The sequence below is a fragment of the Taudactylus pleione genome, unplaced genomic scaffold (genome assembly GCF_031769625.1).
Source record: "Taudactylus pleione unplaced genomic scaffold, aTauple2 ptg000397bl, whole genome shotgun sequence".
In the NCBI taxonomy this organism is placed as follows: Eukaryota; Metazoa; Chordata; class Amphibia; order Anura; family Myobatrachidae; genus Taudactylus; species Taudactylus pleione.
Genome location: NW_028284799.1, coordinates 188197 through 200822, shown reverse-complemented (window position 1 = coordinate 200822; position 12626 = coordinate 188197). Strand labels below are relative to the sequence as shown.

The 12626-nt window shown below is 47.1% G+C and overlaps 2 protein-coding genes across 6 annotated transcripts in view; one reads left to right on the top strand and one right to left on the bottom strand.

Moving 5' to 3' along the window:
* Nucleotides 1-4734, bottom strand: part of LOC148506703 (ribosomal protein S6 kinase beta-1) — an 81370-nt gene extending 76636 nt beyond the window's left edge. Inside the window, exon 1 of one of the 2 annotated variants that reach the window (XM_088446344.1) lies at nucleotides 4392-4734. In XM_088446344.1, coding sequence (XP_088302470.1) covers nucleotides 4392-4619 — 228 coding nt within the window. In that variant the 5' untranslated portion in view covers nucleotides 4620-4734. The remainder of the gene's footprint in view (nucleotides 1-4391) is intronic. The other variant, XM_088446343.1, reaches the window with a different exon arrangement.
* A 240-nt stretch (nucleotides 4735-4974) lies between these two features.
* TUBD1 (tubulin delta 1) overlaps nucleotides 4975-12626 on the top strand; it is a 51806-nt gene continuing 44154 nt past the window's right edge. Inside the window, exons 1-4 of one of the 4 annotated variants that reach the window (XM_088446340.1) lie at nucleotides 4975-5372; nucleotides 9530-9725; nucleotides 9808-9955; nucleotides 10188-10404. In XM_088446340.1, the coding sequence (XP_088302466.1) occupies nucleotides 9557-9725; nucleotides 9808-9955; nucleotides 10188-10404 (534 nt within the window). In that variant the 5' untranslated portion in view covers nucleotides 4975-5372; nucleotides 9530-9556. The remainder of the gene's footprint in view (nucleotides 5373-9529; nucleotides 9726-9807; nucleotides 9956-10187; nucleotides 10405-12626) is intronic. The other 3 variants (XM_088446338.1, XM_088446342.1, XM_088446341.1) reach the window with 3 other exon arrangements.

Sequence of the window (12626 nt, the reverse complement as noted above, 5' to 3'; positions counted from 1 at the left end):
ACCTTTAGTCTACTTTCAGGGCCAGCTAATAATCATACCTGTTACAAGACAGAAATCATCGACAGATGTCAAACAATGCCAGTGATTTTCAACCTTTTTGAACTCATGGCACATCGAACAAGATTTTAAAATTGACAAGGCACACCTTTAGTCCCTCATGGAGAAAACACACACATTGGTCCCCACGGGGGAAAACAAAAAAAAAAAAACACACATACATTGGCCTCCACAGAAAACAAAAACAAAACACATTGGCCCCCTTTAAAAACCCATCACACTGGCCCCACAGAAGGCAAAATAGTACACATGGAGCATGATTCAGAGCCGGACGCAATTAGCGCTCGCTCGTCCGGAAAATAGGGGTGGCTATTCAAATGAACCGTTCGCTGTTTGCGGTCTGTTCACGCCTCTGCTGTTTTAATTATGCACACCCATAAAACGCCCGTTTTGACCTTTAAGCACGCCTGCGTTCGGATCTCCACTCCCCGTTTTCAAACACCTTCCCCTGTTACCACCCACATACGCCTCATTCTGTCACTCAAATTATCAGGCATTCGCTATTTTGCGAGCACATGAATTTCGACCGCACTGACTGGTTCGCGCATGCGTATAACGATCCATACGCATGCGCAGTTGGGCAAACATCGCTCGGAGCGAACGAGAGGCCGCTTACGAGCGGCTCTGAATCAGGCCCATAGTCCCCACATAAAAACACAATTACACTCGTCCCCTCAGAAAACAAAATAAAACACACTGGCCCACAAATGAAAAAAACATAAACACCATCCCCCACAGAAAGCAAAATAATATACATTGCCCCCACATAAAATAAAAAAATCACACTTGCACACAGAGACAGCAAAATAATACATACTGATCCCCTACCTGGGGCTCCCTGTCCCTCGGTAGCATCTAGATGCCCTTTTACTGGGCAGCTCCTGACATCTTCAGTCCCTCAGCCACGGTTGGTGCAGGCTTGCAGCAGCCCGTCACATTCACTGCTCAGCAACAATGAGCAGTACTGTGTGCGGGTGGGATAGCAAAGTGGCATGCATGACCTATGATGTCCAGCCATTGCATCTCCATTGGTACGGCCCAGGCAGCAGCTGAGCCATCCTGAAGAGCTCAGCACTGCCCGGGCACAAAGTTAGGCGTGAAGCTGCGGGGGGCATCTATGGGCGGCGCTTCTCTCACGGAACAATAGTGTGCCGCGACACAGCAGTTAATAGTCGCTGGTTTAAGCGATGAGAGACCTTGTTCTGAAAAGCCTCCTGCAGTGAAGTGGAGCAGGTTGGGAACTGTTTCATCGAGATGCTTATTGGGGAAGGAGGCAGAGTTGAACACACCAAAGAAAAGGATAGAAGAAAAAGACAGCTCCGATTGGAGCAGCTTTTTAAATAGCTATCTATCAAATACATTTGCAATTAATGGTCTTCCAAAACAATATAAAAGTAGCATATTTTGCAGCATATTCAGAAATGTATGTATTTCTACATTTTTGTGGGGGGTTTTTTATAAATACATTTCAAATGACTAAAAAGCGTAATGGAAAAATAATTACGTGCCAATCTTTTTTGGTTTAACGGTATCACTTATAGGGCTGAATTCAATTCTTCCCAGCCCCTATCGCGCCCGACGGAGCTATTCTATTCTTGCTAATGTCGGGCACGATCAGCTGCCAAGCGCTACATTTCAGCTCGCAGCCCCTGGGGGATGAGAGCTGAAATGTGCGAAAAGTGACATGTTTGGACGCCCAAACATCACTTTTCGGGATCGCGCCCAGCACTTTGGTCGGGTTTAGCTGCTTTACGCGGCTAAACCTGACCTCTATGGGCGCGATCAGCGTGAAAAGCTGGCACAATTGAATAGCGGCCCGCAATCTCCTGTCACTTTAGACGGGAGATGCGGGCTGCGAAATCAATTGAATTCCGCCCATAGCATGATACTGAGACTGGAAAGATCCTCCACAGATATAACTTGTTTTGCATGTATTACTTCATAACTTCAGAGTGAAGTTATGACTTCGTGCAAATGATGCTGCATGCACACGGGACGATCGTCAACAATAACATTAAACGATCTCCCGGGTGTGCTGGATAATCAATATCGATCATCCAGCACACCACCAGCGATCGCGTGTCCCTATAGTAACCTGGTCAATATCGACCAGGTTGGCCTGCATGCACGATCGATGGACGATATCTTTATTGTCCATATGTGCCCGCGTATAGCAGGTCGTTGGAGGCACCGAAAACAGCACGATTTGAACGATAACGATATGATCGATATCGTTATCGTGCATTTTTATCATACCGCGTGTACGCACCTCAAGACCAAGCACCAGCTAATATGTTTAAAGCTAGTAAAAATGCTGTTTTGAAAACTAGAATGCAGACAGCAATACTAGTAAATGCAGTACAGGTTGAGTCTCCCATATCCAAAATGCTTGGGACCAGGGGTATTTTGGATAACGGAATATTCCGTATTTTGGAATAATTGCATATCATAATGAAATATCTTGGGAATGGGACCCCAATATACACACAGAATGCATATATGTGTTATATGCACCTTATACACATAGCCTACAGCTCATTTTATACAATATTTTCAATAATTTTGTGGCTCAAGCAAAGTTTGTGTACATACATGAAATAATTTAATGTTTCATTTACACCCTATACACACAGCCTGAAGGTAATTTTATACTATATTTTTAATAATTTGTGCCTTAGACAAAGTTTGTGTACATTGAACCATCAAAAATCAAAGGTTTTATTATCTCAGTCATGCCAAAATTATTCCGTAATTCGGAATATTCCGTATTTCGGAATATTTGGATATGGGAGACTCAACCTGTAGTAGGAAAGGTGACACTTAAGGAATTATGGTTTCTAGTATTATACCCATTTTTGGTCCTTTTATTAGTGTTAAACATGCAATTGTCAGTGGATATGAAAATTTAACATATGATGTTGCTTGTAAACCATTTTTATATGTATGCTGTTCCCCTTGTCCATCATTGTGGTGCTTCACAAATAAGCCCTAAGTATGCCACTTTAATCAGCTTAAGCTCTTATTTAACTATAATAATAAACCTGTATAATACAGCCAACATACTGAAAGACACATTAGAACAAAAGGATAACGTGCTAACTTAAATAGGTTACACGGAATACAAAAAAATTACATCCACATTCTTAATCGATGTTGTTCACTCTGTACAAGAACGTAACGGAGTATACTAAGATGATCAGTCAACCACACCGAAGTTTAAAATTACACTTTCGTATACTCTCCACCTTCCCCATTTGATAAGGAGGATCCTCACCAGGGACAGCCTAAGCAGCTGAAATTAAAATGTCCACTGCACATGTAAACAGTAAATGTAGAAGTCTTCCATCTGACTGAGCACCATACTTGTCTATTGTACAGTAAGGATGAGCTGAATCTGCTGACTGTCCTCATCACCTGGCTGTCAGCACCCTGGGATGGGGAAATGTTAAAAGGTGCCCACACACAGTCAGATATTTTGCACGATTTGAAGCACTGGATCGACAAATCGTGCAAAATATGTGCAAATCGTGAGTGTCCACGATAAGCATACCCATGGGTCGACCGTCGTATCTTCAGTTCTTACCTACTGCAGGCAAGATCTGCCAATCTCGTACACAACACAATGGAAATCGTTACGGACGCACAATAGATTTGTCAAAATGAACACTTTATGAACTACATCGTTTGTCCAGTACTGCCAGGGAGTTCAAGGGAAATCGTTAACGACATTGCATCGTTCGCGAGTCGTTCAGTGTGTGGGCACCTTTAGTGCGGATAGTATACGAGACAGCCAGCTATCTGACCTGGAGTGGAGGCAAGACTCTCATATGGCAACATGAAGTGACCAGCATCTGTCTGGTCAGCTTCCCTATGTCTCTGCACTGCCAATAAGCTTCTGCTCTGGGTGTATAAAACGAAGGAATAATAAACAGTTGGGGGCAAGAGATACTCATCCGGCGACACTCCTAATGGTCTATATTGTGCCACCACTGTCAGACGTAAGGAGAGAAGGGCCATTAGAGGACAGGGAGAGCCGGTGTGTGCGCACTAATATAGCACAGTATCAGCCTCTCTGGCCATGCACGTACTTAACACCGGCCCACAACAATGGGTGCAGGGAGCACTGCTGTGGGTCACAGCCACACACAGCGGCGGCGGGGCAGGCGGCACACACACCACGGTGCGGGGGCCCTAATGATACACGCCAACCCGCTCAGAAAGTTAATGAGCACGAAGTGCACGGCTCTGTCGCCCTCGTATGACGAGCGGGAGAGGGCGGTTCTCAGGCCTCCGGCTCCCGGTGTCTCCAACTGGGCGTAAGAGCCGCTACTCACCCCGTCCTCCAGATCATCGTCCGAAACGGCGTCCTCGGGCTGGTCCAAGTCTATGTCAAATACGCCCGCCATGGCCTCGGACGTTCTCTGTCTCCCCGCACCGCGACTCGGTACTCCGCTTCCCCGCCTCATGGGCTCCAACACACGGCCGCCATCACCGGACGTAGAAACGCGACGACGCCTCAGCAGCTCGTCACCACTTCCCGGCGACCACGGCAGCTCCCCCATGCGTGCGCGCCCCCGGTCGCACGCACTCACGCGGGGCGCGCACAGCAGCGGTAGGAGCGCGCATGCGCGTCGTCGGCCCTGGCGGCTCCCTGAGCCAGAGTGATGTCAGCTGCTGCCACCGTGTGCTGGAGTCAGGACACGGCAGTACTAATGACACTGGACTATAGGCCGCCGCTGTTAATTGAGCCAGAGCTGCAGCCTCGTCAGGGTACAAATACAGTAGTGAAGGGGATCTATCCACTTCCCTAAGGAAGGCTCTGCGCCTCCTTATCGAGGATTTTATCTTTACAAATCTCTAATAGGCTGACGTGTGTGTATGTGTTCACATTTAATACATATGTAACCCTTATTCCTCGCCTAGCACGTTTTCCTGACAGCCGGAACTGTCAGACTTGACGTGAATCAATTGCGGAATTTCCTGACTTCGAAAAAATGGCTCCGTCAGTGGGGACACAGCTAATAGCACAGATACCATTCTTGTTTCCGTTGACAGTAAGCAGTGACTGGCGGTGCTATGGGCGCTATGTAGTACGGCAGTTGGAATTACCCTTCTGTGTGTGGCTGGCGGAGCAGCGCTGGGATGATGATGATGATGATGAGCCCGCATAGGCAGGAGGGGTGAGCTCCCGGCGCTATGGTGACGACTATATGCAGCAGCCGTGGTGTCACCGAGACGCGAGTATTGGGGTGCATCATGGTGATACATCTGTAGCAGGTATCCTAGCTGTGGTGTCCTGGGAGCTGTGAGTGCAGGTGATGCAGCTTGTCATAATACATCCCTGTCTATTTCTGCTTTACCTATATTTTCAACGCTTCAGGGACATATTCAATTAGCTACGTTAAGCCGTTTTCGCCAGTGACGTCATTTCGCCAGACGAAAACTTATCCCCGTATTCAATTCCAAAGACTTTTCGCCGGTGCGGAAAGTCAATGCATTGCAATAGGCAAAAAAGATTTGCCTATGAAAGCAGGCAAAAAAATACTTATGTACATGTGATTTCTTAGTTTTTTTTTTTTCAATTACATTTGCAAAAATCTAAAAAAAAACTTTTACACGTCATTATGGGGTATTGTGTGTAGAGTTTTCAGTACAAAAATGAATTTATTCCATTTTGGAATAAGGCTGTAACATAACAAAATGTGGAAAAAGTGAAGCGCTGTGAATACTTTCCGGATGCACTGTAGTTAACATCCCGGTTGTTGGGATGCCGGCACTCAGAATACTGGTGCCAGAATACAAACAGCAGTATTAGGGTTGGGGGGGATTACGCTCGGGGACCTGTAACTGCAGGGACGTGGGAATTGGGGGCCCCTAAGAAAATGGGTGTACAGGGCCCCATGATTTCTTTTGCCGGCCCTGGCATCAATCATCATTTGTCTGCATGTACCACTGATCCCTCCAGTAGCTTGTGTCATTCAGTCCTGACATGCTGGACGCAGCAGTGTGTTTGGTCCTGCTGCTTTTGCAGAGCCAGCAATAATTTAAAAGAATTGTCGATCAATTAGAGAAATTTATCGCAAACCTATCCCAGTAAAAATGTGGGTGAATTTAGGGCCTGATTCAGACCCGCTCGCAAGCGCTATGCGCTCGCAAGCGGGTCGATGGCCCAGTGCGCACGACGGAGCCGGCTCCGTCGTGCGCATGCGCGAGACCCGGATTGCCACGGGCAAACCGTCGCTCCGGGTCTCGTACCAAAGGGGGCGTGCTGTCGATGTTGAGTGACAGCACGCCCCCTTTGGTGGGCGGGCCGAAGGCGTGGCTGCCCAGATGGAGGCGTTACCATGGGAACGCCTACCATCTGGGGCCAGCCCCACTGACATCACAAGTGATGTCAGTGGGAGTGCTTTCGGCTCTGGTAGAGCCGAAAGCACTGTAGGGCTTGCGGCAACGAGACCCTACCACAAGGGTCTCGTCGCAAGCCCGATGGTCGCGATGGTCTTGACCATCGCGACCATCTTCCTGGCCGATGGCTATAGCTGTGGGTGGTCACCCACAGCTATGCGAGTGGCTAGGAGGCCGCTCTGAAAAACAAGAAGGACGGCCCTGATTCAGAGTGAGCGCTCTGTCATTGCGTCCGGCTCTGACTCAGGCCCTTAATCATTTAATCCCTTTGCCACTTAGGGTTTTCTTAAAAGGGGTAATCGATTGTTGCTGCTGCCCAGAGCAGATGGCCAAGGGGCGACATGGGCCTTAACCCTTTTCCACCTTGCTTGGTGCTGGAAGAGACACCCCGCTACATAGAAATGTGCAGGATGCGTCTTTAGGACATATTCAGCACACACCTTCCTGCTTCTGTTCTTTCCCAGTGCTTATTTTGTGATATAAAGATCACGCTGAGCATAAAAAATTGTGGGTTCCAGAGACCCATCACGTAAAAATATTGGGATCCTACACTATTTCTGGGTCCCATCACATAAGGGTATGAAGGCAGGTAGCACTTGGGGTAGATGAGGTCAAGGGCAGTCAGTGCTGGGGGGGAGTATGTGCAGACAGTTGTTGTGGCAGTGCTGGGGGTAGGGAGGAGGCAAGGGTAGATAGCAGCTGGTGTAGTACTGGGGGCAAGGAGGGGGGTTAAGGGCTTTCAGTGGCATTGCACATAAGGGTCCCACCACACACTGGCGCCAAAAAGAAGTGTCCCGCTACGCAGTGCCACCACTTCGGCAAATATGAGGGTCCCACAACACAATGGGAAACACCTGGTACAACACAGGAGGCCTCAGCTCAAACTGGTTCCCCCATGTACCACACAGTACGGTACCACCCTGGCACTGCACATCAAAGAGTGCCACACTACACACTGACAGCCCCAGGTAAGAGTCTGAGCCCAGAAGCATCGGGCACAGGTTAACACAGGATGTGGCCTCGGAGACCAACTACTCTCAGTCCAGGTGCTTCTTCTTGGGGCCAATGATATTGTGAGCAGTGGCCTTGCAGACGAACTTGGACATGGAGGAGCCGGTGACACTGCTGTGATGCGGTTTGTGATACTCTGGATGGACATGGCGGCTCCGGCTGGGGTCTGACACGAAGAGGATCGGGCCTGGGAGGTGAAAGGGGGAATCCAGCGTCACCTAGCCACTAGCTGCACACCTGAGCACAGAGTTGCACCGTCAGCCCGTGCTGCCCGCCGTATGGCACAGGGTGTCAAGAAACAGGAGCTGCTGGAGGAAATTGGCGGCTCAGCTTAACCTAAGAGATCCATGAGAAGAGAGAGCCTGGTGGTATCACGTGACTGGGAGGCGGAGGTTCCAGGCGATGATTGGATGAGGTGACTGCCGCTTGCGGTGATTGGTTGTGGAGATGTGGAGGACGTTATTGGGTGGGTACTACACCTTGCACAGCACATCCTGCAGGACCCGCTCATTTTTAAAAACTGAGGGCCTGATTCATTAAGGATCGCTATTGCGATCGCAACTCTGTAATCGCACGCAGGTCTGCTGCGAAAGTAATGATTGCAATCCCAATGCCGTCGCACTGCTAGCATAAAGACGCCCACTGCCTCCCACTACCGCTATCTCACATCCATAATACTTTGAAAACCTTCACAAACATCGGTAGCGTCGAGTACCATTGGTCCCTCACTCAGAATTACAGCACCCCTGACCTTACTTAGAAATTGCTAACCTCGTTGCACGCAGTGAGTACTCAACCTGCGTATGAAAATACAATGGCTAATTTATGCACGCCCACACAACAGCGTTCAAGCAGACAGACACACCTGCATTTCTCCGACCACCCCCAAACGCTCACTGCCTGTCAATCACTCTGCGGTGGCTCTGTGTGGTCTCTGCGATCGCATTGGTTCCTTCGCGTACTGCGATGCATGCGCAGTACGCAACAATCGGCCAACTGCGAGCGCTGTTGCAGTTGCGATCCTTAATGAATCAGGCCCTGAGTCCTTCACTTCCTGTAGCGTGTATTTTGCTATCGCATACGGCGGGGATTGTGGAGTGCTGGTCCAGGATACTATTGCTGAGCCTGTTTGTTACTTTTTGCACTGGTCACATTAAAACCTCAATATCCGTAATGTTTTTTCCATAATGCCTTCTCATACAGTACATACATTCTACCAATAGTGGCCAATAAAGTGTATTGTGGTTTTAAATTTAATTGCAAAAACATGAACTTTAGGCAAATGTGTTTATTATATATTTAGGGATGGTCTTCGATGGTGGAGATCCGATGGTTCTCAACCATCGATGTCAGAGTGTGGGCAAGGTTTAGCTCCGCCCCTGACATGTTCCATGTAGTCCTACCTCCTTCCCTGATTGGCCTACAGAGTTGGAACTGTTTTTGTTTCTAAGTACACACCCGCTTAAATGTTTTGTTTTCAATAGTGCAGGATGATGTTTTCTATTGATCACCAGACAATAAGTATTAAGGGGCCACATCATTAGAAAGATGAGACTGCGCTCTTTCACATGTGGGTACCCCAGAGTTAACCATAGCCAGGATGGACTTCATTAGTGATGAGAGACTGCTCCTGACAAACCCCTGACAAGTAGCTAAGTTTGCGTGAGGGACCTCTCTTGTGCAGTACCTGGTGACTCATTTAGGGCTTCAATTGTTTTAAATGTGGCTATTTCTTTTGTGCGCCTGACAGGAAAAATTTAATTGTTGCTCTGTTTGGGCACGAATAAACCGCAGCTGCACACATCTCTGCTCACAGCCTCCTGAGGTGGTGAGCAGAAATGCTCAATAAGTCAGCACTTTGGGCATCCAAACCAGGACTTAGATGGGTATAGCCGCTTTGCGCTTACACATTCTGCCTTTGTTCAATAAAACATAATCGGCACACAGGGGAGGTTGAATGAGGAGTCCACATGGTACAATGGTATTCGCTCTCCTGCTATTGTTTAATATTAAAATCTTTTGGTACCCCTTTATTATGTTGCTTTTCTTTTCCCAGCAGATTAAACAGATGTGATAGTTCAACATGTCGCTCATTACACTGCAACTGGGGCAGTGCGGCAATCAAATTGGCTATGAGTTGTTTGATGCTATTTGTAATGATTTTTACAGCAATGGACTGTGCTCCAGGAAAGAAAATGACCATTATCAGATGGTTTCTAAGGATCGGTTCTTTGATGAAACTGAATCTGGAGGTATGTTTGCTTCTAAGTATTCCAAGAACAATCCTCATCCTGCTTTTACCGAAGTGTCACTTTGTTTATTTTTGCATTATAGACTTTGTAAGCCGGGCGGTGTTACTTGACATGGAGCCCAAAGTCATTTCTCAGACCTTATCCTTGGCAGCCCGTTCTGGTAAATGGGCGTATAATGACAAGTCACAATTTTCTCAGAAACAGGGCTCAGGGAACAATTGGGCAAATGGGTATGCTATATTTACTACATTGTATGCTTTTTATAACCTATACATGTTATTTAGTAGGCAAATCTTCTAGGTTTCTCCATTTGTCTGTATGTAAAAATAAAATGCTTGTCTTTAGCCTTTCTACAATTTGTTATATTAGGTTACCCATGCAAGATCTAGAATAAAATGACATAGTTTGTGCATTGTCTGGATTCTTTGTTATATTGTAATGACTTAATTCTTTTCAATATAGGTACTGTGTACATGGCCCAAAACACCAAGACCAGGTCATGGATTTAGTTAGAAAGCAAGTAGAAAAATGTGATCGTCTTGGTGGTTTCTTCACCATAATGAGTATGGCTGGTGGCACAGGCTCTGGCATGGGGACTTTCGTCACAAGATGCTTACGTGATGCCTATCCCAATTCTCTATTACTCAATGAAGTCATTTGGCCCTATGGAACAGGAGAGGTAAATATGTGATAGCTTTACTCATCAAAATTATTTTTCTGACCATTAACTCAATTTACAGAGCTCTACTCAGTAAGAGTCCAGTGTTCTTTTTGATTTCGATTAAGCTGAGACCAGGAATTTATTCCATCATGACTACATACGTTGGTTTTCCAGTTCAGAATTGTAGTTGTGCTTTTATAACTTTTGCCTAAGCGGCTTCTCTTGTGCTAAGTGCGCGCCCAGCACAAGAGAGGCCACTTAATGCGTCTAATCCCATACATTAGGGTGCGACCAGCATAGGCCTGGTTGCCAGCCCCTTTTCCTGGGAGCTAATTCTCTCAAATAATTGAATCACCTCCACTGTGTCTATATATTTTTAAGTTTTTTTTTGTGGGGGTGAGTGTTTGTGTGCAAAGTAGGATAGACTTAGTTTAATTGATGTGCGTTGTACACTGTTTTTGCTGTCTAGGATCTTTGTCATGTACTATCCTGTATTCTTGTTGCTTATTACGTTAAGCAAGTAACTGCACTGCAACATAACGCACGCTAACCCATAGATTCCATGCAAAATGCTGGAATCTGTGTATTTTCGTGCTTGTTGATTGCAAAGTCTGCATTTTAATGAGACTTATTCATGAGCTGCAAAACAATCCACCCTCTGGGGCTTAGCAGTGAATTGAATCGGGCTGAGTGTTCAATTAGCTGCGGTGTAAACCCCATGCCCATATTGAATTCCCCCCTACTTGCCTTACAGTTATTGGAAATTAACACACCCAATGCTCTTTCATTTTAACCAGTAAAAAACTGATTGTCGATTACGAGTTTCTTGTAATGTTCAGAGCAACTCAAGGATCCCAATTGTAAAGCGCTACAAAATATGCTGGTGCTATATAAGTAATGTGTAATAATAATAAAGATCACAACCCATGTATTTGGCCTTGCAAATTGGATATTTATTTACAAGAAACGTCTGTATTGAGGTTCCCAGACATTTAAGTGTGCAGGTCTTCAATGTTGATGTTGCCATGAATTCTAACATATTAGCTACATGGTAGTCATTCATTAAATATTTATGTTTTTAAGTAAGTTCTTTACAATTATGTATGACATTTCTATATACTGTAGATTTACTTTGAACAGACGATCTGATTCTTTGGGGCTGAAAACAAATAAAATATAAAAGTTGTAATGTAAAATAAAGTGCTGAAGTGCTCTTGTACAAGTGTGCAGTCTTTGCTCTCCCCATGTGAGATGCGAGTTGCCTTTTTTTTTTTTTTTTTAATCATGTATTTCTCCTTCATCCACTAGGGGACACTGGAGGACTTCAAGACAGTGGGGTATAGACGGTGCTGAGTGGAGCTGGCACTTTAATTTTAAATGAAGTGTGACTAGCTCCTCCCCTCTATACCCCCTTATAGGCCAGTATTAGTTTGTGCCCGAGTGGGAGCAGATCATTAAAAAGATCTCTCCTGCTCTTAGGGCTAGGATAGGTTTTAATAATCCACTTAACCTCTTGTCAACTGAGGACAGACAGGCAGTAACTGCAACTGCCTGTCTGCTACGCGGGACGCTGCCGGAGGGGACCCACTCGCAAGTGCATGCACTTCGCCTGGGGTCCCCGACACCTGAGACCTCAGTCTTCAGGGGGGGGCCACATGCCGCTGCATGCAGCGCGCATTGCGAACCCCGAGGTCAGAGCCAGCCGCCTGCAACAGCAGGAAGCCTCCAACGTCTCCCTGTGAGTACAGCTGGCTCCCTGATTAGCAGGGCAGCCAGCTTAGCGCTGACAGAGGCGGGCTCACAGGACCTCCCAGAGAGCGCGCCGATGGCAGTACAGCCAGCGCGTCTCTCTCTCCAAGTACAGCTGGCTCCCTGATTAGCAGGGAAGCCAGCTTAGCAGGTCAGAGGCGGCTTCTCAGACCCCCCTCAGAGCGCGCCGGCGGCAGCTCAGCCGCCAGCGCGTATCCCTCCCTAGGTACAGCTGGCTCCCTGATTAGCAGGGAAGCCAGCTTAAGGCTATCAGAGGCGGCCTCACAGACACCAGAGAGCGCGCCGACGGCAGTACAGCCGGTGCGTCTCTCTCTATGTGCAGCTGGCTCCCTGATTAGCAGGGAAGCCAGCTTAAGGCTATCAGAGGCGGCTTCCTGTGCGCTCCGGCTCCCTGACAAGCAGGGTAGCCGGCATTGTCCCTGCATTAGGCGGCTCAGCAGAATACTGCACAGAGGCAGTATATATATATA